This window comes from Notothenia rossii, assembly GCF_949606895.1.
Source record: "Notothenia rossii genome assembly, chromosome: 10".
NCBI classification, from domain to species: Eukaryota; Metazoa; Chordata; class Actinopteri; order Perciformes; family Nototheniidae; genus Notothenia; species Notothenia rossii.
Genome location: NC_136908.1, coordinates 25014085 through 25041268, shown reverse-complemented (window position 1 = coordinate 25041268; position 27184 = coordinate 25014085). Strand labels below are relative to the sequence as shown.

Below are 27184 nucleotides of genomic sequence, written 5' to 3'. Positions count from 1 at the left end.
TGTTGACTTGCATTACCGTTTGGTAAAGCTCCTTTAAGTTAAAATAAGTATTCACATTGTGGGATTTTATGGTGTGTCTGCGTCCGTCAGCCGCAGTTGGGAGCGCTTGGTTGTGGTGCTGCTTCATTCTGTCTAACATGCACTACTCCCCTGTCTCATTGTGTCAGTTTGTGTATTTATCCTTCATGTTGTGCGTTTTCTCAGAGATTAGGTTGTATGTGTGTATATTCTAATACATTTAAATAAGTATTTTTACATTGTATAGTGCAGGGGTCGGCAACCCCTGGCACACGTGCCACCATTGGCACGCGGGACCGTAACCAGTCCCTTACTAGGAGTAAGTGTGCAAAAATATTTTAATTGTATTTTCGGATCCTGAACGAGACCGCCTGCAGAAGGAAGCCATGCACGCAACGCAGCGCAGAAGGATAACTTCTAGGCCCCGCTCTCTTTAACTCCAGTCGACTTTCTGCATTACCCATAAGGAGCTGTTCATGCCGCAGTTTTTGCGTGGCTGTGTCCTTAGTCGAAAACCCAGTGGCGATCTGCTCATCTGTCATCGAAAATAATATGCTACACAGGGGCGGACTGGCCAACTGTGTGTTCTGGAGAATTACAGTAGGTCTGGCCGTCAGAGAACCGAGCCGGTCGCCAGCGGGCCGTTGACGACCGGGCTCGATTCGCTGACGGCCGGCACCGCCCTTTATTTATTTAACTGTGTTTAAACTGCATCATGTAAATTGCGCTGACAGGCGACAGAGGGCCACAGGTACCCCGCAGCGAGGCTCCCCCCGCCCTCCCGTTGACAGTTAACGAGCGTTGGCACACTAATCAGATATTTTTTGTTGAAATGGCACTTTATATCAGACAGGTTGCCGACCCCTGGTATAGTGTAACACCATGCTGCCCTTCTGTAACACACCACTAAGCCCATAGCTCACAGTCAGTCCATTCATAGTCCATATCAACTCTGCTTTTTTTGTCAAGATGCGGGAATTAATAAAGTTGTATAAAGGAGATGTTTTCACACAAATGACACAAAGTAGATATGGAAACTTGCGATTTTTCAAAAAAAACAACAAACAAACCATAAAAAGACGTGTATGTTGAAGTAAATAATAAAGGGCAGTGTCTTCATTGATTATAAATCAGTTTGATTCTAAATCAACAAAAATGCCAAAAAGAAAATCCTTAAATTGTAGCTGCATTAAATACACAATTAAATGATCAACTGACACTCTTTTTTTTTTGGATTTCCACTCTGGATTTTACTTGATCCTTTTTTTTTTTAGATCAAGTGATATTTAATGGTGACGTTAATACAATTCTGAAAATGAAGTTATTTCCTTTTTCTGGTGAAAAGGAAATGAAAAGAGGTCACACAGTCAGAGATTTGTCACAAGGGCGTCACAGTACATCCTGCACATTTGACAAAAACTAAAAACAAAACAAACGTTACAATATATGGCATTTCATTTTTTTTATATGAAAAACTACAGGGTACAATTGTGTACCGAACATTGTGGAATTTCTCTGGCATTGGTATGAGCTGAAACCGTGTTCTAAAAGCCTCAATATGACGGACAGACTTCACATTTGAAACCTTTCTGGTATTGTGACAGACTAGTTTGGACATGTGCTGACCTTTTAAGAGCACAGAGACAAATGGGGCACACCATCCTCAGCTGATTTATCTTTAGGGCGACAACATTTCATTTCATCAACATGTAGTTCAATCTCCACAGTTAGGCTAAGAAAGGGCTGTGTTTCCATTTAACTTGGTTAAATTATTTCTGCACTCTCCTGCTTACATTCATTAGGTTAAATGTTAAAGCAGCTAACAGCACAACCCAGTGGTTTCGGTCGTTTACTGAAAACATGTCTGTCGATTAAAACTGGAGTAACATTCTAATCTGAAAAAAAAGATTATAACTTATTGTAATGCTATTACCTTGTTTTTATCATGACCATGTTTGAACAGGTGCAATGTTTCCTATTAATTGGATGTGTGAATACAGTGTTTCCCCTAGGATGGAGTCATAGCAGCGGTGCTAAGGCACGCGGGCCCAGCAAAATGTGAGCGCGGCGCGCATGGACATTTTAAGTGTGTGCGCGTGCGAAGTGCTTCCCGCCATTATGTTTCTATTTGTCTGCCAGCACAAGAAAGACACATACATCATTAAAGGCTTCAAATGTATTCAGTATTGTATGAACATAATTGGTGGTTGGACATCACATCCTCTAGGGGGGTCCGGGGGTATGCCCCCCCGGGAAGATTTGTTTTTACATTTTAATATAAAATGCTTCAATCTGGTGCACTTTGAGCACACAATGACTAGAGACTAGATCTAACTCTAAACACCCATATGAAAAAGATCGTTTTACATTTTAATAATCAAATAATTGAACATACCAATAAACTACCATAGCCAATAACACATATGTAACTTATTTTATTTTTGTTGTTCATTTACATCACTTTCATCAGGCAATTTTTTAGTTTAATATCAGGTGTCAAAAGAGCATGGCACCTAGTAATGAATGTGCCAAATGTCTCCACTTCGTTCCACTGCCCCAGTGACTTGAATATCTTGGGTTCTGCCAAGGGGTTTACTTCCTTAGTTTTTCTCTCATATATCATTTGTCCTGCCTTGTTTCTTGATCCATATATGTTTTCTTTATACTCTATACATAAAATGATGTTTTTTTTATGCTCTATACATAAAATGACTCACTCCATTTAGTGATGATGGCACAGTTGGCATCCTGCCTGAGAGCACTTTATTTTTCTGGGGGTCTTAAAGAATAGCTCTAAGGCTCTCCTAAAGGGAAAGTCTCTGGTTGGGGGGCCATTGATGCTCAATCGCATACAGGTGGCAAGGTGTTCCCCCTGCAAGCGATTTCTCAAGTCAGTCTTCACCTGTAAATACAAACATAATAATCAACAGACGAGTGGATGTGGAGCCCATGGGGTTGAGATTTGAATAAAGTCAAATAATGATATCACTTGTTCAAGTATCCTACCCGGTTCAATGTTGAGAAATCCCTCTCACAGTTTACACTGGAAACTGGGATGGTCAGGCCAATGGCAGCCAGCTTGCTCAGAGATGGGTAAAGCAGCCCCCATTCACCCACCTCTGATGCCAGTTCCTGCATCACCTGCTGCTGATCCAAGTTCTGAAACACAACATGAACATCAATCCAGGCTATAGAACTCCTGAAAAGGAATGTTACTGTAATTCATTATGATACCTTGAATGGCCCAACTATCAGCTGCTGTTTAAAAGAGGACCATTCCTGCAGCACCTCATTACAGTCAGCCTGTAGAAATTTGCCAGCAAGGAGCTGCACATTGGCCTCATCTCCAGTTGCTGCCTGAGGGCTCAGCGCATGGAAGGCCCCTAAAAGGTCCAGATTCTGGAACCTCCTCTCCAGGCTCTCCAGCAGGCCATCGAAATATGGATCCATCACCTAACCATAACAGCAACAGATTATTAAACTGAAACTTGTGTCCATATTCAAACCACTTAATAGGCATCTAGTATTAACAGGATCCTCCCTCTTAAGCACCTTTTGTATTATTGTTTGCTACGATTGCACTTTGACTTTAGCTCTAGATTATGCTCTTAGTCGCTTGTTTAGAAAGGAGATACACTTGTGAGTTCTGGTGAGTAGAAGCGTCTGCTAAATGCTAAATCCAAAACAAACATACCTGGCTCCTGAACCGGGCCCAGAGCTCTTCCCTGGTCAGTCCCTTTCTTGTCCCCCTCTTGTTCCTCTCCTCCTCATGGACAATACTGTAAGCCCCAAGTCCCGCAGGGTTGTCCAGGTCTGCGTGGAGCTTTGAAAGGAAAGACCCTGGTGGCTGATGGTCTCCAGCATCTTTAATTGCTCGGAGGCAGGCCATTGTCACAGGGACCTAATAACAAAGACAGAGTAGGTGTAAATGCAGCAGCAGCAGATATCTGGTTAGTATGAGCAGTGTATGGACAGTGGTGTCAAAAATAAAACATTGGAAAGTATACCTGCACTTTCAGAGCAAGGAAGTTGACATTTTCCTTCTGGAACAGCCTTGACAGCCTGCTGATATGTGGCAGCACATCTGCTTGCAGGTAGACCGATGCCACAAAGCGGTAGGTGGCCAGAAAGCCATACAACCCCTTGGCTGTTGGGCATTTCTTATGCTCCGTCTCCTCAGCCAAGGCTGCCAGGACAGCGGTCAGGTTCCGCTGTAGATTGGAAACAGCCATGGCTTGCGAAAGCCAGCGTGTGTCCTTCACTTCCTAAAAATATTTAGAGCCACAAGATGAAAGCATATTAAGTCATATCAGGTGCCTCCAAATATGGAAGATGTTTTTTCCCTTTTAAATTACCTTCACTTTCAAGTTATCCAGGCCCAAGCACTCTGCTGCAGCCTGGAGTACAGCTGTGCGATTCGCACTTTTCCTGAAGTACAGGTGTAGCTGCTGTAGAAGGTCCCTGAAAGAGTTCATGTAAGCCACTCCTGATGAGGCGTCCTTGCAGCACAGGGCGAGGCGGTGTGCGGCACATGCAACCGACACCATCCATGGGAAGGTGTCCTGTAGCTGCTTGGCCACTCCATTCACTCTCCCTGTTTCAGGACAAACATGTTTTATGTCATGTTTTAGTTTTTAAGCTGCAGTGAATATCAACCTTGTTTTTGTTGGTAGTTCATACCAGTCATAACAGCTGCTCCATCTGTCCCCAGGCCATAAATCCTCTGGGTGGGAATGTTCTTTTTTGTAAGGATCGTTCTTATTGCCTTGACTATGGTGTCAGCTCTGCCATCGCTGACTGTCACCAGGTCCAGAAATTGGCTGTAAAGCAGCCCATTTTTGTCCATGTATCTGATGAACATATTAAACAGTCAGACTGACTCAACAGATGTAGGTCTTTGGGATAAGCCTTATTTGTTTATTATTACTACCCAATAAGTGGCGGTGGAATATGTTGTTGCCCCGATCAGATTCAATCCAGACTACGTGAAAGAACAACAAGCTAGCAACCGCCAACCAACTGTGATTGGTTTAAAGAAATAGAGCGTTTCCCCCGGAGCCCCCCTGTCCCCGAGTGGTAATGAGTCCAGCCAGACTTTTCTTCAGCGCTGGCACAGTGTAAACGAAGTGTGGAGATAGGTCTGGCTATGCAAGACTATATTAAACATAATAAAGACACGTCAATCAAAATTATTTTAAGTCTTAATTGTTGTCATTCTTGGAATAAAATTATACCTAACGTGAACATCGAGCTGCTTCTTCACAGACACATCTGTGGTCTCGTCCACCTCAAGCCCAATTGCCACAGAAGCACTGATGTTTGCCAAGATAGGCTCTTCAACGACAGTGCCCAGGATTTCTAACATCTCATCGATGATTCGGTGAGATGTGTAGTTGGTCCTCCCGATCTTAAAGAAAACAAATGCACTTAAGATTAAATATTGCACACTTTTTTTGTGATGAAGTTGATTAAAGAAAGCATTAACTTACCTTTAACTTCTCAAAATACTGGCAGCCAAGTAGTTCTGCGAGCTCCAAAAGGTCAGCATAGTTCGTATGGTGAGCATGTTCTTTTTTCGTGAGGTGGTAGAGGCACTTAAAACCACCAATCACCGCTTCGTGTTCAAGGGTGATAACTGGGTCAAAGGCGACCAGCACTGAGGACCCTGTTGAAAGGTAAACAAAAATAAAAATAAAAATTGTAATGTATTATAGCCTACTGTGTTGTTTGTACTATGTTGACCTGCTGAGGGACTGCAGATGAAAACTAGCTTAGGTCTACTAGCTAAATCTGTCACATTTACATTGATGTAAAACCTGATATGTTGATTAATGTGCATTCTTTTCTTTAAAATAAATAAACTGAAAAAAATAAACTAAACCAGAGAGTTTTGTGAATAATAAGCTAAAAATAAGATACAGTAGGCCTACAGTATTAGTGAATTTTACCTTGAATCAGTGCGGCGTGTGCCTTCACACTCTCTTGATGGTGCCGAGTGGCAGCATGCTTATCAAGGTAGTCGCTTCGGAAAAGCATGCACCCAACCTCAATAAATGGCCGTGTAGACACCCCCCGCTTCGGTGCTTGCTTGTGTTGGCGGCACAAGCGGCAGAACATTCCTGTCGGGACAAGATCTTTGATATATATTTATTTTCTTTAAGAGGTTTTGGCTACTGTATGATCGTTAAAACATCTGAGAGATCAAGCCCCTAACTGCTCCATATGTTAGATTCTCACCATGGTTAGCTATGTTGTACAGCCAAGGTTTGAACCTCGGGTCCTCCATCCACCCTGGATCAAATCCTGATTGCCGGTGCCTTGCTCTTTCTGATCCTCCTACCTCTGACCCTCTGACAGCAGCAGCAGCTGCACCTTGCTCCTCTCTTCTATCCTGACCTGCTCCTTCACCTCCTCTGCTCTGGCCTACTCTCATCGCATGTCCTGTCTAGTACGAGATATCAGTCAATACAATTGTAAATTTAAACAACTACTTAAAAACGATTTCCCAAAAAGTGTGTATCCATTTGCTCCCCTTTCAAAACATTGCTGCCAGACAACAGAGACCCACCTCCCTAACTTCACCCAACTAACCTCCTCCTCATCACCACGATCATCACTTCTCTTTCGTTTGCTGACAAGCCAGCCTTTTAAACTCATCTGAAAATAACATAAGATGTGATGAACAATCTATTACACTGGGTGTTAACTAGCTTTATTACATGGCTTAGTTGAATACTCTATTCTGATTGGTCAATTCAGAACACGTGACACGTTGTTAATCCAGAACAGAAAGACCGCTGTCAAGGACTTATTGACCGTTGTTAAGGACGCTTACAAAGAACTTCGGTCGATTTAACTGTATACAGTATGGCCGAAAAGCAAACTGCATGCAATTTGCTTTTCAAACTGGGACAAGAAAAACAGCGGATAATTAACGGGGCAGAAACCCTCCTTTTTACGCAACGGTCCAGACATAGACATCAAACGGCGACACATATTCAGTTGCCAGTTACTTTGGCATTTGGGCAGGGATATCTAGATACTTTCCAAGCTTTGACATAATGAATTGTGCTACTTTTAAAGCAAGCAGCGATGTTTTCAAATCTGTAATCAGAAAGCTCCTCTAAAACGTTATCGAAGCAGTTCCTGCCGTTGCTACGTTAGTTCAAACAGTAACAAAGGACTATTTTTCTTAGCGGATGCATGTCATTTTAAATAAATAATAGCGTACTATTTTTTAAATCAATAAAAACATTTTCTAAATCTATAAAAGCATTTCAATTAATATTGGGAGTCATATCGTTACTTTGTTGAGAATGTGGCCATGTAATAAGCGGGATAATGTGCAGCGACTTGGTCATTATGGGGAAAAGAACACCCTTCATGCAGATCTAGATCCCTCCGCTTCGCGTCGGGCTCCTGATCAGCCTGTCGGGTGTTCTTTTCCCCATAATGACCGCGTCGCTGCACATTATCCCTTACAAACTAGCTAAGTTAGCTAGATGTAATTCATTCTTAACTGTAGGCTTTTATCAAAGTATTAATTTATTTAATCTAAATGTAACAACATTTTAAATTATAATAACTTACATTTATGGCGTTATGACCTTCTTCTTGAGGTGATTGTGTCCAAATAAAGTTATGTCTGCTTCAACTTGCTGTTGTCTGTCTTGTCAGGCAGTTTTCCTTCAGCTCTGAAAATGACAGCTTTCCCGCGTATCGGTGGCTCGAAGTTGCCGCGAGCGCTAGGGGGCAGCACTTATAATTCTTTTAATAAAAAAAATTTTTTATTTTATTTTTTTATCTGCTGCCCCCTAGCAGCGGCGCGCATATTTCAGCAGCGGCGCAGCGCCGCTGCTGAAATATAGGGGAAACACTGGAATAATGGGAATCACTAGCGATGTCTGTAAAGGTCATCCATGTAATTTACCAGGAATTATATGTGGAAGAGGATGTCACATTACTGTGTTATTTCCTAGCTTGCTAACCTCTGCTTACGTACCAGTTTGGTAGGGATGCACCAATGTAAAATGTATCTGCAGACAGGGGCGGACTGGCCATCGGGACGTTCGGGACGAATCCCGATGGGCCGGTACCAGTGGCGGCGCCAGAGATTTTCTCTAGGGGATGCTGTGGGGTAGCTTGACGTTTCATAGAGGGGGCTCAAACTTTAAGGGTTTCCCATTAATGCACCAGCGCTACAGTTGAATTTTCTACTGCAACTCATACTCGTCAACCCTCCCGATTTTCGCGGGAGACTCCCGATTTCATTGCCCTCTCCCGGTTTCCTCCCGTGGTCATATTTCTCCTGCATTTCTCCCGATTTCTCACAACTGTTTCCACTCGGACTTTAATACAGCTGAACCATTGTTTGGTTTCCATGGTAACACGTCTCTTTAGTAGCGCGCGCAACTGAAAGTCTGACAGGGTGAGGCAGATAGTCACAGAAAACAGAACAAAAATCGACAACTACTCTACTCTCTGCTCACTCCTTTCCTGCCCACACATACTGCATGCTCCATCAAGGATGGTGCTACAGGCCGCAAGTCAGTGCACTTAGAACTACAATATAAGCATTTTAATGTTAATCTAACAGCTCCGGCGATCCACTAGCACCCCCCCTCCCCATGTTGCATTTTGAAATGCTCCTGAAGATTTTTTTTTTAAATATTGAAGTTAAAAGCATCAATCTGGTGCACTTTGAGAGCAAAATGAAGACATCTATGGATACATCTCTCAACATACATATGAAACAGAACTGTAAACAGATTTACTATTTCTTTATAGATATTTTACAAATCAGTCCCCTTTTTAAAACAAAACGTTTGAGACCCACTGAGATAACTAGACTAAAGTTAACTATCTAAACACTGAGAGTCCTTTACTTCACCTGAGCTGAGGTTATTTGAGACTCTCAGTCTGACAGGAGAGAGTTCTCCCTCCACTTTGTTGTTGAAAAAGCTCCTTATATCCGTTTGCTTGGCTAGCTAGCACCAGATGCTAACCACAACGATCTCCGGTAGAGGCCCACCGGTGCTCGAGCACGCACACAAAATGGCTCGTGCCACACACACACAGAGCAGAGCTTGAATGAAACACAGAGAGCCAGAAGTAAGCTACTTGTACTCACGAGGCCTATTATGTGCAGAATCCCTCTCGCTTTCAGGTGGTTTTGATTGAGTGTCCACACGTGGACGTTTAAGGGACTAAAAAACGATCCATTTGTCACTTTGCTGTTAGCAAATAATTTGGCGCTCCAGCTAACAGGAAGTCACTAAAGTGTCACAAAGTAATTTAGCCTCTGGGTAGGTCAAAAAATCTAATGGGTGCTGGCCATTGGCCTAATCACCTGTGTTGGCTTTATGTTTTTGGTCAAACATTTGTTTGTTTCACATTTGCATTGATGTAATCAATAATTTTTCTAATTAAAAAAAAAATAAAAAAATCGAAAAAAACAAACAAATATATATTTCTTGGGGGTGCTGAGGGGGTGCTTTGGCAATCCTGGGGGCTCCCCCCTGGCGCCGCCCCTGGCCGGTACTGAAGTGGGCCGGTCGGACGATGTGGGCCGGCCGGTAACCGGAAGGGCTCGAGATTAAATGGCCCTTTGGCCCGGAAGCACTATTTAGACACCCCGGGCCAGCATAACGTACTTTGCCCGCTCGGGCCACTAAAAATATTGCTTTAAAAAAAATGGTCCTGTGGTATTGGTATTTTGACTAACAATTTAGTTACATTTTTTTGTTTATCAACGCTACAACATAGCGTTTTGTGAGTCGGTTGTCGTTGTTGGGTGAAAAGCAAACAGCTGTTTGCTGCGGAGCGCAGCGCGAGCAGGCTCCCCGGAGCGCAGCGCGAGCAGGCTCCCCGGAGCGCAGCGCGAGCAGGCTCCCCGGAGCGCAGCGCGAGCAGGCTCCCCGGAGCGCAGCGCGAGCAGGCTCCCCGGAGCGCAGCGCGAGCAGGCTCCCCGGAGCGCAGCGCGAGCAGGCTCCCCGGAGCGCAGCGCGAGCAGGCTCCCCGGAGCGCGCTCCTTCACTACAGACTATTGCGCCACCTAACCATTCGCCAAAATGTTTTTAATACCAGCGGTAACCGGCCAAGCGCCGGGCAAAAAACAATCATCAAATAAAAGAAAGTCACTGGAGGAGTTAAAGGAGAGTGATAGGGAGCATGAGAAGAAGAGGGAGAGAAAGTTTCGGCCAGCTTGATCGATGGAGTTGGCTTCTAGTGGTGCAGTGACGCGTCCTAAAACCCTTTAATAATCTATCGATTAGATTTATGATTCGAAAATTATAAAAGTAGGGTAGACATGTGGAGATTATCCGGCTGAACAAAACGTGCATTCATCAAACAGGTTTGTTTTCCACAGACCTTATTTCCAGCTATTTTCCAAAACCCTGTGGAGAAATCCCATTGCTTTTTGTCGAGGGAACCAGCAGCTTACTTCCTGGTTTTAGGACGCGTCACTGCACCTCTCAATATGATGCCAATATAAACAAGGTCTTCTGTTGGCTCTGTACATCAATGCCGACCTATGCTGACAAGTAAGTGAAGAGTAGACAATATAAAGGTATTGGCTTTAGGGAAATGTCCCAGCAGTTTAGGATAATGAAGGTTCTAATCTAATCAATTGCATAGCCATTACATTTCTAACTCCTAATGACAGGAAGGCAGAAAGAAAGCGCTTTATACAAATAATAATACTCATAATAATAGCAGACATTTTTTAACAATGACCACAATATCATTATTTTAATAAACCAAATATGAACAATTGAGGAAAATGAGGAAGAACTGAAGATTCAAGTAGTAATGTAGTTAGTGCATAAATTACTATTGCAACAAATGTGTTGTTCCAGAGGGCCAGTGGCATTTTACCCTTAATGTCTACCTCTGCGGTAAGTCACCCCGTCCCCCCCCCGTCGACAATTTACTAGCGGTATTTACTTGCGGTACCGCGGTGGGCCGGCGGTACCAAAGTGGCCAGTCGAGAGGCCCGGGCTGATTTGTAGTCCCAATCCGCCCCTGTCTGCAGATGTTTAGAGTAGCAACTTTGCTGATGCCCTCTATTTCTTGGCATGCATGTGGTTGTTCAGTACTCATGTGTGCAATGTATGGAGGGAAACTAAAGGCAGTGCTATGTCTTCGGTACCGGTGTGTGTTATCGTCTGCCGGTTCTATCCTCAATTGCTGTCACATTCATGCCTTTAATGACTCAGTGGAGTCCATGGAGGGGTTTCCTCTGCAGATTCTTAAAAAGGAATATCAAAGTTCTGTTCCTGAAATTCATGATTTCCTCATGCGATCTGTCTCGATAAGCAAACACTTTGGACTTTTCAAAATGTCTCAAAATATTGAAAATAATTTATTCCAAAACTGACAATACCTTTTATCCCTCAGAAAAGAAAACAACATATTTTACTGCATTCAGAAAACTGTTAGCTTTCTTGCTTGCTGATTTTAATTTATTTTTGTTTTAGCCATCTTTGAATGAGCACAAACTTCTAAAACTCTGCTGTACTATATTCTCAGATTTTATATTACAGCAATCGGTGAATGCATTTAATTCCGTTTCTGTCGTCATTATTTTTCCTCCTGCAGTGCTATTGTGCATAAACAATTAAATATAATACATGTAATTTAACAGGGATAGTTTTTGTGTGTTTGCCACAGACAGACCACTTCTCGGGTCCATGTTAATTCTGTTCTGACGGCAGAGACCGCAGCACTCTGCTGACACATGGAGACTGAACTTTAGACAAAGTTAGGAAGTTGTGAAACATTTCTCATAACTCAAACACTCTCTCAATGTTGGACTTAATTTACCATTCCTGGAAACACATGCTATGCAGGATGTCCTGCAGCATATCTGGTTAAATAAGTAGACTTTTCCTCTTTGTCTTCATTTTGCCCCAAGCTAAATAAGACGACAACCAACAGAAACCACTGCACAACCTGATTGTTTATTTCTCCACCTATTTTGAAAGATGCTCTGATAGTACATATTGCTGTTCTGCTCTAACACGCTCTGACTCCTTTCATAATCTCAGCAGGCTGAGGCCTGAATAGAAAGAAAACACTTCTAAAAGTTTAATTGGAAGCATGCTGTTGTTTCCATGTCTACAGCCTCCACTGTGCAACAAGTCATGATTTACATAGCCGTTTTAACGGTTAAATAGAACATGCCATGCTCTGATTTGTAAGCTGACACACATTGAGCAGGCAGACGTGTTCCTTCATCACCAACTCGTGTGAGCGCTTTTAAAGAATCGGTCCTATGAAATCATTTATTAGTGTCTGTTATTCAGTGTTTGACGTCCTCACCCCACATTATCTGTATGCCACGCTGAATGGCGGACCATTTGCAGAGAGCCAGGTTTCTGTCTGCGGGGGTCCTTTTGCAAGGAGGAGGCCGCATGCTGCCTTTTTTACACGCCAAGTAGGGCAAGGGCAGCATGTGGGATGATAAAGGGACAGTTAAGCAGTTAGTGAGGCTGTGGCTAAGTGGATGGTGTGCTGGACTTGGAATCAGGGGGTAGCAAGTTCGAGTCCCACTGCAGTCAGCATGAGATTGTGTCCCTGGGCAAGACACTTCACTCCAAATTGCTCCTGTGGGGATTGTCCACAGTACTGAATGTATGTAAATTGCTTTGGATAAAAGTTTCTAACAAATGACATGTAATGTAATGTGAGTCACCGTGGCCGTCTAAACCTCATCCAGCCTCCTCTGCTCTCACTGATTTCTTTTTCGTCCTTGTCCTGCCTCTCACCGTGTCCCCTCCGTTTCCCCCAGACTAATTCATCAGCCGAGTGGCCGCTCCTACCACGAGGAGTTCAACCCCCCCAAAGAGCCCATGAAGGATGACGTAAGTAGTTTAACTATCAACCCACTTACAAACCACTTCTGGCTAATCTGCCACCTACTTAAACTCACTGCCAAGTCTGAAACTGGTGACAATCAGCCAGCATCAGACGCAAGCTGAATGTAGAAAAAATGTCCAGGGACACTTACTAAATGTATACATTAAGATGTTTCTGGGTATCATCCTTTGGATGGTACTGGGGGCAAAACTAAACATCTTGCAAGAAACAGCGTCTGAGGGCTTCTTAATGTCACTTGTTTTGCATCAATCTTGATACAGGGTACTTATTATATGTTATAGTTTGGATTCCTAAAGCTTTTATGGTGCATTTCCACTACAGGGCCTCGCTCGGTATGGCTAGTCCTCGTTAGGCCTTATTAGGACTGGCTCACTTTATGCTGCGTTTCCATTACAGTTTAGTAGCTGGGGCAGTAACTATAGTAACATGGTGTAGGCGGAGCCGTGACGTCATCTTCAATGAGAACCACAGAAAAACAACATTAGCTGTTAGCACTCAAGCTCACAGCTCCTCATATCTGTTCAGAAACTAGACAAAAGTTAAACAAGTACAAACCACAGACTGTCTGTCATGGCGAATACAGTCGCTGGTTTATTTATGTCTGTATAGGCCGTTGTTGTGACTGTGGACGGTCGGAGCATATACTGCGTTAGCTTAGCCGATCTCCATTCAGAAAACACGCATTTTAAAAGGTTGTTCGCCTGCCGTCTGTCTGCAGACTTGTCAAAGCATTAATTCATGGTTTTTACTAACCGGTATCAGTATGTTGTTACTTCGGCATAATTTTGAAACGTTTATTACAATTAAATCACGGTAAAATATGTTAATTTTGTTGTTGTTGTAGTTGTAACCCCCTTGCCAGCGATTCTCTCTCTAGTTTAGCATACTCAGCCTGACTCAGCCTGGTTGTTGGCCCGGAAAGAACCTCGATTTTATGGGACCAGAAAAACGGTGAAATAGTACCCGCTAGCCGGTACTACGACAAGTGGAAACGCAACCAAAAACGGGCCGGGCAACGGCACGCTTAAAGCGAGCTCTGCGCTGTAGTTGAAATGCGCCATTAGTCTCCGATCCCATCATTCAAGGATGGTTTTCACTATAAGTAATGTTTTCTTTTTTGGATGGACACTATAGGCGCATTCACACCGCAGTACTTTTCCCACTGTTCATCAGAACTCTTTAGTTCTCATGAACTAAGTACAGATGGCGTCCACACCTAAATAAGTCCCTGTGGGTGGATTAGGCAAATGAAGCCTCTGACGTCACTTCTTCTTCTTCTGCTTTGGGTATACTGACAGGCCGCAAACAACTTCACGGCGTATATAGAGTGGCGAAGTCACGCCCATCTACTTCCGGTCCATGGGACCTTATTTCGGAAAAATTATGCATTGAAGTCAATGAAGAGAGAAAACATATATTTCGTTCCCGTTTGAATTGTGCCATGAATTACACATATGATGTTTGTCAATCTTAAAAAAAATAATTTCCATATCAAAAAAGTCACAGTTTGTCGTAAAACTGTTGAAATATAAGACTATGACAAATACGCAACTAGAAAGACTACAAATCCCAGAGTCGCGTAAGTGATGTCATAACTGTTTTCCTCCACTAAGAGATAGCTAAGATCAGATAACTGGCTAAGATAACTTTAACAAGATGCCTGTGTGCTTAGTACCAGGTTGTTATCATACCAGCAATGGGTCTTGCTCGTTCTTTCGCTTCCCTTCTGATGAAAGGACCAGGAGTGGCTGGAGTAGTTTAGCTACCTAGCTAGTAACTAGCACGTTAGTTAGCATTACAGCCTTGTGATTTTTATTAGCCTTAACATGAATTAACATTAAAGGCCCAGTGAAGTGCATGTTTTTGCACCAAAATGAAATGGCAGTTTCATTCCTTACATATCATTGTGCCTGTTCATGGCAAAACTAATTTTTCATAATTCATAATTAATTAATTAATGAATTATTAATTTTGCCGTCTGAGCCTAACGGAAGTTGCAGACGATAGTGGCTGTGACGTCACAAGATGTACCCAGTTGCGATTGTAAACATGGCGGCGACTCTGGAAAGGGATACTAGTGTGAGAGAAATGATTGATTTGGACAGCTTTTCGGACAGGATAGATGAGGAAAGTGATCAATCTGGTGCACTTTGAGGGCAACATTAAGAGATTTATGGATACAGCTCTCAACACTCATATGAAACATATATTTCAATAATCAAAAAACATTGGAAGGATTTCTTAACCTATTTTATACAACTAATATTACATAGATGGAAATATTTGTTAACATAGATGACCAAACCCACTGAGATAACTTAGGCTACAGTTTACCTCCCTGAGCTGACGTTATCTCTCTCAGTCCCACAGGAGAGCACTCTCCCTCTCCTTATTGTTGAAACAGCTAATCTCCGTTAGCTCCGAGCTAGCACCAGATGCTAACAACAACCCTGTAACTCTCTCAGTCTCTCTTTCTCTCTCTCTCGAATCGACCAGTGGCCTTTATTTATCATGATCAATCAAAGAATCTACGAAACAATGACACCAGCCAGGCTCACCTTCATCTTTTGGGAACAGAAACATCGCCACTTCGGCAGACTTGACATTACTACAGCCAGCGGCAATGCATCGTTTCCCCTGTGTTTTTCATCCCTCTTTCTTCACTGTCGCCTCCATTGTCAGGTTTTCTCGATTGGCAATCACTTCCAGTCGACTCCGACACACTTTCCAGGAAAATACTAGCTCAAAAACGTTGAGAAATTCGACTTTGAAAAAGAGAAAAAATGAGCGTTGGTGAATGTAAACAGTGCGGCGGCGTCCATCTCGTGACGTCACGCAGTAGATCGCAAGCCACGCCCACGAAGGCGAAGGTCGACTGCAGATTTCCCCGGAAAATTCAAAACTCGTCAAATTCGTTGCTATTCCAACATCTTTTGATATGGGTTCCAATGGACAATTTTGGTCATTACTATACATATTAGCATAACAGATCATGCACAGGTGCACACTTCACAGGGTCTTTAAGTAACCCAACATGTTAAACAGTGAGAGTAGTAGTCATATTTCGTGAACCCTTTGAAGAGTACTGTCACACCGGTGTGATCATTCTATAATAAGGTGACCAGATTTTCATTTTGAGTTTTGCCATCAATATACCATTAACATATCCAATTTTCTTCACTGTTAAAGAAAAAAGGGGGACAATTCTGGTTCAATCTAATTCGAACATTTTAACTGTTGGATACAAACAGAAGGACGATAGCTCATATGAGACTTCAAAGGTCTTTTATTTTGAAACTGTACATCAGATTGTCCTGATTCTCTCTGAGTGACTAGATGGGGTGTCCTGCTATCACCCTGGAGTGAAATAAGTATTTGATACAGGATAGTTTTTGTTTTATTCTTATCTAAAAACAGAGGGATGATAGCTCAGATATGAGACTTCAAAGGTCTTTTATTTTGAAACTATACATCAGATTGTCCTGATTCTCTCTGATTGACTAGATGGGGTGTCCTGCCATCACCCTGGAGTGAAATAAGTATTTGATAATTTGACAGTTTTTTTTTTATTCTTGTATAAAAACAGAAGGACAATAGCCCATATATGAGATTTCAAAAGTATTTTATTTTGAAACTCTAAATCAGAATTTCCTGATTTTCTCTGATTGACTAGTTGGGGTCTCCTGCTATCACCCTGAAGTGAAATAAGTATTTGATTGACTTCGAATGACTCTTTGATTATGGACGGTTTCCATTAAATAATAATCAAAATATAGATGGACAATAGGGCTGTACCCGAATATTCGACTATTCGAATATTCGTTCGTTGGCCAACTATTCGGGTTTCAATTTCATTATTCGGATATTGGTTTTTTTATTTTATTTTTCCCAATTTTTTATTTTTATTTCTAAATCTATGCTATTAATAAAGGCGAATTGCCATATTCTTATACTATATTTATACTTTTGAATTGCACTGTTAAAATGCGGAAATATATACAATCTCAGCCTGTGCTCCTGACATCGCGTTCACTCAGTCACGAACGCAAACGGCACGCTTCACCCTCGCTTCACCTCGTTTCACCCACAAAATGCCGAAGACTTCAGCTGTGTGGGACCAAAAAAAAAAGTGTATTAAAAAAAAATACAAATTTCTCCGCACCGAATATTCAAATATTCGCTGCTGATTACTACCGAATATCCGGAGCCCGAAAAATTGTATTCGGGACAGCCCTAATGGACAATAGATCTAATTTGAGATTTTAAACAGCACATTTTAAATTGTGCTTCAGAAAGTAATATTATTTTAGGAGTGTTGAGAGATGGTGTCAACATCAATTGAAATTAGTCACCCAGTGGAAATGTTAGATATGTCTTCATAACTATATACTTACATTTTACATTCACTCAGTTATAATGTGGTAGCTATACGTAGTTTCTTTTAATTTATTATCGATCACATTATATAGTACATATTTCTTAATTTAAGCTCCAGTATATATGAATATGTTTGGTGTGTCTTTTAGGTATATTTGTTATTGACAGAGTAAACGCTTGTATTTTGAAGGCAGTTTTTACAGGCCTCTACCGTAATGCATAGGATATTCGCGCACCGCAATACAACGTGTGGGCTGGCTTGACTGTGTTTTCCGAAGTGGGGGCTGGCTTGACCACAGTCTGTTTACCCAGTGTTTCCTGACATGAAACGTTTTGTTTCACCTTGCTATGTGTTTTTAACGTATGTTAAAAAACGGGGACAGTTTCAACCGGGGACAGGCCAATACAAACGGGAACTGTCCCCGGAAAACGGGGACGTCTGCTCAACCTATTCTATAATGCACAATTTAAGCCTGGGGGAGAAATGCTAACGCTACATTAGCATTTGCGATCTTTTCTACTTCACGGTATCTGCACAAATGGTTGACATTAAACATTAAAAAGACCAGGCAGTTCAGAGAGAATCGAAGGCAGGCAGCTTTGCATGACATTCTTCTGGACGTGTTTCATTGTGGTGATAGTGAGGTTAGTCAATCCTTTTGTTGACAAGACAGTAGTGACGGCCATCTTGGTGACGTGTGTTGTTCTATGAGACCAGAGATGTAGTTCATTGAGCGTTTCACACAAACAAATGTGTTACTTCACAGTTTTACGACACATATATATATTTGTTTCTTGCAAACTTATCTTTTAAATTGACAAACATCATATGTGTAATTCGTGGCACAATTCAAACGGGATCGAAAGACAATCTTTCTCTCTCCATTGACTTCAATACATAATTTTTCCGAAATAAGGTCCCATGGAGATCCACCGGAGGGGGAAGGACTTCGCCACTCTTTACCGCCGCCCAAAATCCCCGGCCGGAAGTCCCCGGAGTTAGGGGCTGCAGTCGAATAGTCCATTTAGCTTAGGAACCTTCCTAACCGAGTGAAATTACCCGGAAGTCCCTCAGTGGCAGCCATGATAAGTGCTGTTCGAATTCTCTAGATCAGCGGTTTTCAAAGTGTGAGGCGCGCCTCCCCTGGGGGGCGCCAGAGAGCTTCAGGGGAGGCGCAGCGTGAAACACAAAAGAAAGAGAAAAAGACGAGTAAAATGACACTTGCCCACTTGTGGCTGTCTGTGGAGACCGAGTTCCCCCACCTCGCTAAAAAGGCTGTAAAAGTGCTCATTCCCTTCACCTCCACCTACCTGTGTGAGTGCAGGTTTTCCGCATTGACTTTGATCAAAAGCAAGTACCGGTAAAGGCTGCAGCCAGAGTATGATCTGTGTTTATTCCTGTGTGCATCAAAGACGCAGACTCATTGTTCCCACTAAAGTAGGGGTGAGTGTAATAAGGAGGCAAAGTTGACGTTCAGTGTGTTGCCGGGAGCATATAAGGATTTATCCACCATGTTGAAAATGTTAAAAAAAATATGTCTTGAGAACACGGCGTGCGGAAATATACGGGTCGTGCTGCAGCTAGATGTGCCTGTCCTCTGTAAGAAGGTGTCGGCGACTGACATGCAAGGAAGAACGGCTGTCCACAGGCTGTTCCAACTTTAACAACTGTATTAACTTCCAGGGTAGTGAATTGAACATGCAATTGTAATTGGGTGTGTGGTATATTTTCATGCACGGACACGCATGTTCCACAACACACAAACTGAACAACACTCAATTTTCTGATCGCTACCAGTGTCCTTGCGATCTTGTTATAATAACAAGTGCACGTTACTGATGCAATATGGTTGAGACCATTCGGGCTTATTCTAGAGGGGTGCAAGGAATAGTCCAAGTAGTGGGGGAGTTTAGGTTTAAAAAAGTTATTGTTCAATGTTTTAAGGAGGTGACGCTACTCAGCCAATCAAATCGGTGCAGTCAGCACGATAGATTCAAACACACACACAGAGAGACGAGACAAGAGGAGAGAAACAGTCGGAGTAATTTCAAATAGCGGAAGGTAGACAGCGAAAACAGAGCATTTAATTACATTTTCTCTTACTGGACCTCTTTGAAATGCAATTGAATACCCCTGCATTATAGCAACAACAACAATAATAATAATAATAATAATAATAACAGCAATAATAATTGTGAGGGGGGGCGCGGTTGTTCTTATGTTCTCTGAGGGGAGGCTCACCTACCCACACTTTGAAAACCCCTGCTCTAGATGATAGGAAAGGAGGTTTCAAACTTCCTTTATAACCTCCTTTAGCTTAGGAACCACTGGACCTCCCTTACCGAAAGGAGAGGAGAAAATGCTGCCCCACAATGCCTTGCAGCCGCAGAATTCGTCACACAACAGTCGGCCGTTCACGGAAACAACCGATTATGACAGAGAAATTATATCATGAAAGTTACGGTGCTTATTAAGCATTTTAAAACGTATGTGGTAAGTTGCCAAAGTGCTTTGTTTTGAACGTTCATCAGTATTATAATCAAAAAGAGAAATATGAACGTTAGTTTTTACTGAAATTATCAAATAAAGTCAACATTTCACAGTATTTACTGAGCTGTGGGGTTATTTTAAGATCTTTTCATAGTTCATACAATCATATTGGGATCATTTGTATTAATGTGGACCGGAGGGAGAGGGTGACGAGCATAAGTTTCACTTTCCTTTTTATTTCAATTCCAACTTTGGTCATGAAGAATATGTTTCTCTGTTGTCCACGTTCATAAAGCATAAAGCAACAGCATCAGAGCACGGTGCAGAGTCTCTAGATGAGTTTACAGTAGTCCCTCGTTCTTATTAAACATCCATGTTGTAGTCAGCTGTATAGAAAACTGTAGATTCCATAGTTTTCCCACAGCAGCAGACGCACATTCATGACGTCCGCTGGCGCAGCATAAACACGTCGGATAGTGAAAGTGCAGTCGGATTCTCTAAGGTACCGCAGTCTCTTCTCCTATGTTCTTTTGAATTCTCCTATCCACTATCCCTTAACCCCGTGACATTTCACTCAGAGGTCAAGGAATAGACGATAGGGTTAGACGTTAGGAGCTGATTTTTGGATTATCCGACCGAGTAAATCGCCAGAACGCCGCTCCCATTATTTTGTGTTTCCATAAGTTAGTCTCTCTGTGTTTCTGCGCTGGGCTAATGCTAATACTAATAATGCAATGCGAGGATAATAAAATGGCGGCTTCACAAAACTTTCTGGGAGTTTTACGGGGCGTGGTTTGCAATCCTCCCAGCCAATCAGACATAGGAACCTTTTTCTCCCACGAAAGTCCCTGCTCTCTAGCAGGGACTGAAAAGGGGGTAAAAAGGTTCTCATTAACTAATTTAGTTCCTGGGGCTTTTTGGTGTGAACGCAAATATATCGTAGTTCTGGTGAACTATTGTGGGGAAAGGACTCCGGTGTGAACGCGGCTTATCATTAAAAAAATGTTACTATGTTCAATCAGAATTGAATTTAAAATAAAAAAAATCTATATTGATTCTGACTTTTCTAAATCCAAATCACAGGTTTATCATTGCTTTGAGAAAAAACATTTTTCATTTACCCCTTTTTAGAAGTGAAGTTATTGTCATTTGTTCTGGGAATGTCATTTTTGAGCCTGAGACCTGAAAAACAGACTTGGGGCTTAACAGGTTGAATCTTGAATCACCACAAAGGAGTTGATTAACAGGAAGAGACTCAATAGTTAAAAAAGATGACATGTAGTCTATTTCCTTCATTAAAGAATGTACAAATGTGTAAAAACACTGCAAATAAACGCATTCTTTTGTTTTGCTGAAAATGAAAAACATTTCTCCGAGAGAATCCTCAATAGGGTATTACAGTACATCTCGCTCAAACACCTCATCTTACAATTATTAAGTGCAGACGTTCCTTTGTTTGGATTCCAAACAAACCATGGCATTTTCCAATAGTCGATCGTACTAGCTATATAGAAACTCTATGGCTGCCGACAATTGCAAACGCGCTTCAACGGCCCAAAACACCTGCACTTAAAAAACTATGGAATTATAAAAACACAAATGTGCCAAAATATATGCAAATGAAGAAACCGCTTCACCAACTTACAACACATGCACCACATTTAGAAAACATTCAGCAACTTCACTCAACATGTGCAGTGTTTCCTTAAAAAAAAAAACGCTGCAAGAAGTTCAAAACTCAACGGAAACCATGGGACACACAAAAAGTGATGCCCACATCTGGGACCGGAGCACTTATTGACTTTCAGGGATTATAAAGCATCCTAAATGCTACTCATGTTGTCAAGTTGGTGAAGATGTGTCATTTTGATGTGGTTTGGCACATTTGTGTTTTTTTTTCATTTGCTTAATTTCTGAAGCTACAGTGCTTTTCCCTTAATGGAAGTGTTTTGGGCTGCTGAAGCGCGTTTATACCTGTCGACCTCCGTAAACGCAGCTCAAAATGAGTTGAGCTGTAGCGTGCAGTGTGTATGTGGCTTTAGGTTTAAAACTGAGGAGCATTGATCTGATTGTACAGGTTTCACAATCTCAGCCCGTCCTCTGTCTCTGTCCTTCTTCTCATGGGTTTCCTCTGCTCTTGTCTGCACTCAGCTGACAGGCGAGCCACTCATCCGCCGCAGTGACGACAACGAGAAGACGCTGCATTCCCGTCTGGACTCCTACCACCGGCAGACCGTCCCTCTGGTGAAGTACTACAGCGCCCGGGGCCTGCACGCGGCCGTCAACGCCTCCCTGAGCCCCAATGTGGTCTTCGCCTCCATCGTAGCTGCCTTCTCCAACGCCACGGAACTCCCCGCCCTCGCCGTCGCCTGTAAAGACCAAGTTTCCTTCATTTAAACCCTTTTTCCTTCCTTCCTTCCTCCTTGGAGATTATACAAGAGCTGATCAAGTTTAACAATGGCAGCAAAAAATATCTTTGCAATCTAAAACATGGAAAATGGAGACTCAACTTGGCACCAGTGTGATCCCTGTTGTAGAAACGGAAAGGATGTAATGTTTTGTTTCTCTTCATCACAATATCAAATCTGAAAGAACTAATCAATAATCACAAAGCAAGCTGAGCTCTTCGCTGCTTCTGCCTTTCGCTTACACAAATAAGATTAAATGTTTGGACATTTAGCAGAGCAGAATGCCATGCACGTTTCTACAGAGGCCTTTCACAGGAAGGAGTTTGAAAGTATTGACGTTGGCTGCACATTGTTTGCCCTCGCTGGACAGGTTTGCTCTTGTTTAATTGATGACTCTGCCCTTTTCTCTCCCTCAGTCTCTGATTCTCATGCACAGACTGTACATTTAGGATTCCTATTTTTCCCATCAGCTACATTTCCTCCTCTTTACATGCCTTTCATGTCGAAAATATGACAGACTTGCATTGTTTTACCTGCCAGTCATTCTTAAAGTACTTAAAAATGTTCTTAAATTAGTTTTGATGGGGAGCAGTGGAGAAACCGTCAATGTTGGTTTAATTTGCAGTTAGAAAACCGCAATGACAATTTTATTTTACAATACTAAGGGAAATAATATAATGCATGAACTTATTGCTGAAAAAATATCCTATAAAAGCTAAAACGGGGCGGAGAAAGTAACATTTAATGAAACCTTAAATCCAACATTTGTAATTTGCATAGCCTTTATTTATCTATACGGTATCAGAGGGTTTCACACTGAGACAGGCTAACTGAATCACCGCTATTTAAAACAGTTGACACCCGATTTTCTCAAAAGTCTCACTTTGCTTAAAAAAAATGCAGGACCTTTTATAGTCATAATTCATAAACTTGCTGTTTGCTTTTATATTCAGTTGGACTTTTTCTTTCTGAGAGCCTCATTATCCCTTATACCAGTGAAATAAATAATAAATCCATGTAAGAAATGTCCTTAAATCTACAAAGAAAGTCCTTGAAACAAATTGAACTTAAAGTAATAAAATGTTCTTTATTAACAAATATGTACATATAATAACCAGCACATTTATGCATACAACTTTAAAAATAGTACTCCAACTTAAAACTCAAATCATTCAATGAAATCCATCCTGATCTTTTGAATATTGTGCATTTTTTATATTTCTTTTTTTCCCTTTTTATGGCACATTTGTTTAAAAAAATTGATTGTGGGGCAGTTGAGGGAGGGAAAAAAGAAAATAAACTAAACTTCTTTTAGAAACCCTGGATTCTTTACAAGTTCTTAATTTAATATAACATACCAGTATTCTTTTTTTTGTTGCATATTATTAACATATCAGTATTTATTTTTTTAAATGTAACGATATAAATATAGAGCTACATCCCTAGTGAGTGATCTAATACTTGACCAATTGATTTTATCTGAGGAGTTCTGTTTTTTTGTCAGACTTTGTCAAAACCAGTCAAACCAGTAAGATGTATTGGTTTAATGTTGCTAGGTTTGAATCTCAGACTTAAGGGGTTCAAGTAATGTGTATCTGACTGTGTTCATAAGAACCCAGGATGTACTTCCCTTTCTTCGTTGATCCTTCTCTATAATCTCCTGCCTCCTTCCTCGTACTGCTGTCCCTCTGGCAGCAACATGAATGAACTTGTATACACTTCTGAGACCGTATTGGTAAAAAAAAAAACTGTATTTAATTGTTAGCTCATGCTAAATCAGTACTGTTCCTTGTTTAGACCTTCCAGTGTGTTTGAAGTTATCTCAAATGTGGCTCTACCCCTTTAATGGTTTTACACGGTTTAGCAATGTGTGGTTTCTGCTCTCATTTTTCTCTAAAGGGATGCATGGGACTTCCTGTATGTCTTCTCTGGAATTTATCGGAACAAACTATTTCTGAGAAACTATTTTCCTCAGTATCCATTAGTGTGAGCACCACAAACAAAACCAGTAACACTTTCCGCCATGCCCATATTCTTTGATGCATTATAACCCCAATTATTTTTAACTATTTGTATTTACTATTTGCCACATTTGTATAGTTTGTTTTACAATAATTATAACATGTAAAGCATTTTATATGTAGAGCACTTGTTGAAGCCCTTTTTGAGATGTACCTAATCCCTCTGGAGGGAACACTGGGATTTTAGCCTTTGCAGACCATTTACATGCACAGAAAACTATATAAGGCTGAATAGGGCTATACTTAAACATTTGGAAGTGTGTTCTTTTTCACAGGCCTGGTGGATAACCACACTTTAATTTTGGACTCAACGTTTTAATGCTGCTCCCAGAAGTTGTTCTTTTGGAGTTGCTTACTACGTTTTTTTCCCTTTTCCTGACACTGGAAACAATGGGAGACGGTCAAATCAATTCTTAAAATATCAACAGCAATTTTCCTTAAGGAATCTCCTCTGAACACTCAAGCGGCTTTGGAGGATTTGCCCTTGAATCGTCTCTTCCTCCTTCACCTTTGCGTTTCCTCCTCGTCTCTGTAGTCACCTGCTGTTGTTGTACAGTGGAAACATCTTGCATGCAGACTGTCACCTGAACTTTCCCCTGAATACTGATATCTCTATTCTCACCGGGGTTGTTGTGATGAAAAACAATAGCAGATGTTCAGGAGGCCCAGTAGGCAGATTTGTGTCTCTTATTCAGCTCCACCAGGCAATTTCATGTCAAGTTTCCACTTTTAATATCCTTTCCTGTGCTCAATGATGCCTTAGTTACTTATTTATTTATAACTTTTAAAGCTATGAACGTATAGATTTTGAAATATGATGGCTAACCTTGCTGCTTGTTTTGGTAAATGTTTTAAAGGCATAGTGTATATTGTATAAAGTCACTATCCATAGTTAGTGTTCTGTAAAGTAGATGGTGGAGATGCACTTCGTATTTGGAGAAACTGACAATATTTACTGCAACAAAGCTAAGTAATGCAATGATGTGCCAGGGGCAGCAGCACAATGTATTTAAGCTATACCCAAAAATAAATCAATAGCTGTTTGGGTTTGCCATTTAAAGAATATTTTCACCGCTTCACAATGTATTCAGACAGCTCTTCAAACGAGGAACTGAATCCGTTATCTATGCACTCTTCAAAGCCACCAGACTCGATTGGAAAAATGTAATTTTCCTAGCAGAACATGTGATTTACTGGTTAAATGACTGTGTGACTGGTGGATCATAACTAACCCTCTAAAACACATTGACAATAACACAAACAAACGTACCCACCTCTCACATGTGTTTGAGGAAGAACAACTGTTTTTGTTAATGGGATCTGGAGGCTCTTTAAAAAAAAAACATAGATAACAGCTTTAGATCCCCATAAAATGGCGTTTGGTCGTGGTGAAAATATAGCTTAAACTGATATTGGTGTTTTTAGGTGGCTTGAATATTTTTTTGCTGCTTGCCCCCCGTCTACTAAGTCCCTCATATAACTCTCACTTAGAAAATATCCAATCTATCCCTTTACATGAATGTGAATTTTAAATGTGCACTTTAAAGTCAAAGCTGGCAGTCTAAAAGCACTCAAAGTAGGACAGTTCTAATTTTTTTGTGTATTGCGCTTGACATTTTCAGCAATTAAAAGACCACAAATTATGTTATAGTTTGTCATTTTCTCTGTCATTCACCCACATCGTTTCTTTTCATTTCTCTTCCAGCTGGTTGAAAGCTGAGCGGCTACATTCCCACCATGGAGGAGGGTTGGATTTGGAAAAAGATCTCCAGTTGGTTGACAGACAAAGGCAGTTCAATTAATATAAGGAATCCTTAGACTTTGTAAAAGTTAAGGTTAATGTTGCGGTGCTGTCGGGCTCACAGTGGTCATATTCCTCATGTTTACCCTTCTAATAAAAATCATGCTTTCCTACAACATTTATATTTTGTGCACATTGTTGTTGTTTTTTCAACCTCCCAGTGTGCAATCAACACTTCTACAATGACAGTTGTAAATAAAATTAGACATGACTTTGACCTGTTAGCTATTTACGTTGGCTGTAGAATAGACGAGGAAACTGCTGAGTTTCTTTATTTGGAGAAAGGAATTCCTAAAAAAACCTCAAGTTGAATATTTTTTTGTGTCAGTCCCAAAATTAGACAATGATTGATATTTTTGCCTGGTAAGGAAATAAAAAGAGCTGTTTGACCTTTCAAACAATGAGGACATTTAATGAACGTTGCATGTTGCAGGGTAACCAACCAGGAAATAGCCAAAATCACTGCGTTTCTGAGCAATAGCAGCTTTTTCGTCACTGTGGTAGCCTACTTGCAAATTTGTGAACGTGGTTCCTTTTCCTAAACATAAATGGCTCATGAAAAATTACCTCAACATATGTAGAGACATTTAATTTTTTGAAGCTACATCTACTATACAGTCAGCCAAGTATGGAAGATTTTAAAAGGCAATTAAAATAAGGAACATGCTGATGTGTACATTGAATTAAAAACAAATGCAATGAACGATACAAAAAGGATAAATGGAATTGAAATGAAATGGCAAATAAAGAGACATTGCATATTGGTTTCCCTTTTTTAATAAAAAATGTTTTGCAGAAAAACTCCACAAAGGGGAAATAGGCTTTAGGATTAAGACTCATTACAAATAAGTTGTCAAGCTGAGTTTCCCATTCTTTGAAGTAGTCAGCATTTGTACACTGATCAAGAAGCTATTCTATTATAACAAAGTGCATTTTCAAAGTCAATCAATCAATATTTATTTATATATCCCAATATCACAAATGTTACATTTGTCTCAGTGGACTTCACAGTTTGTACAGAATATCAGTATGGCAATACGACACCCTCTGTCCTTCGACCCTCACATCGTACAAGGAAAAACTTCCAGAGAAAAACACACAGTTTAAAGGGGAAAATGGGAGAAACCTCAGGGAGAGCAACAGAGGAGGGATCCCTCTCTCAGGAAGGAAAGACGTGTGTTGCACT

At 41.2% G+C, this 27184-nt stretch overlaps 3 protein-coding genes across 7 annotated transcripts in view; 1 reads left to right on the top strand and 2 right to left on the bottom strand.

The window, feature by feature from the left end:
• ak2 (adenylate kinase 2) overlaps positions 1-26120 on the top strand; it is a 36864-nt gene extending 10744 nt beyond the window's left edge. Inside the window, exons 5-7 of one of the 2 annotated variants that reach the window (XM_079655955.1) lie at positions 12812-12884; positions 21920-22139; positions 25903-26120. In XM_079655955.1, coding sequence (XP_079512081.1) covers positions 12812-12884; positions 21920-22139; positions 25903-25910 — 301 coding nt within the window. In that variant the 3' untranslated portion in view covers positions 25911-26120. Of the gene's footprint in view, positions 1-12811; positions 12885-21919; positions 23495-25902 lie in introns of those variants that run through there. The other variant, XM_079655954.1, reaches the window with a different exon arrangement.
• On the bottom strand, positions 2180-4279 carry LOC307021815 (uncharacterized protein). The gene is made up of 5 exons (XM_079654285.1): positions 4026-4279; positions 3713-3919; positions 3253-3471; positions 3025-3177; positions 2180-2920 (listed from the first exon to the last, which is right to left on the bottom strand). The coding sequence occupies exons 1-5, from the start codon at positions 4248-4250 to the stop codon at positions 2741-2743; spliced, it is 984 nt and encodes a 327-aa protein (XP_079510411.1). The 5' UTR covers positions 4251-4279; the 3' UTR covers positions 2180-2740.
• On the bottom strand, positions 4248-7784 carry LOC307021814 (zinc finger protein 862-like). 4 transcript variants are annotated; one of them, XM_079654281.1, is made up of 8 exons: positions 7609-7784; positions 6610-6675; positions 6256-6463; positions 5967-6152; positions 5508-5683; positions 5253-5425; positions 4699-4868; positions 4253-4612 (listed from the first exon to the last, which is right to left on the bottom strand). In XM_079654281.1, exons 2-8 carry the CDS (start codon positions 6673-6675, stop codon positions 4365-4367), a joined length of 1227 nt encoding a protein of 408 aa, XP_079510407.1. In that variant the 5' UTR covers positions 7609-7784; the 3' UTR covers positions 4253-4364. The 4 variants fall into 4 exon arrangements, with proteins under 4 accessions (XP_079510410.1, XP_079510407.1, XP_079510408.1 ...); XM_079654282.1 differs by having other exon boundaries at positions 5967-6137; XM_079654284.1 differs by lacking the exon at positions 4699-4868 and having other exon boundaries at positions 4248-4612.
• Positions 26121-27184: the final 1064 nt, after the last annotated feature.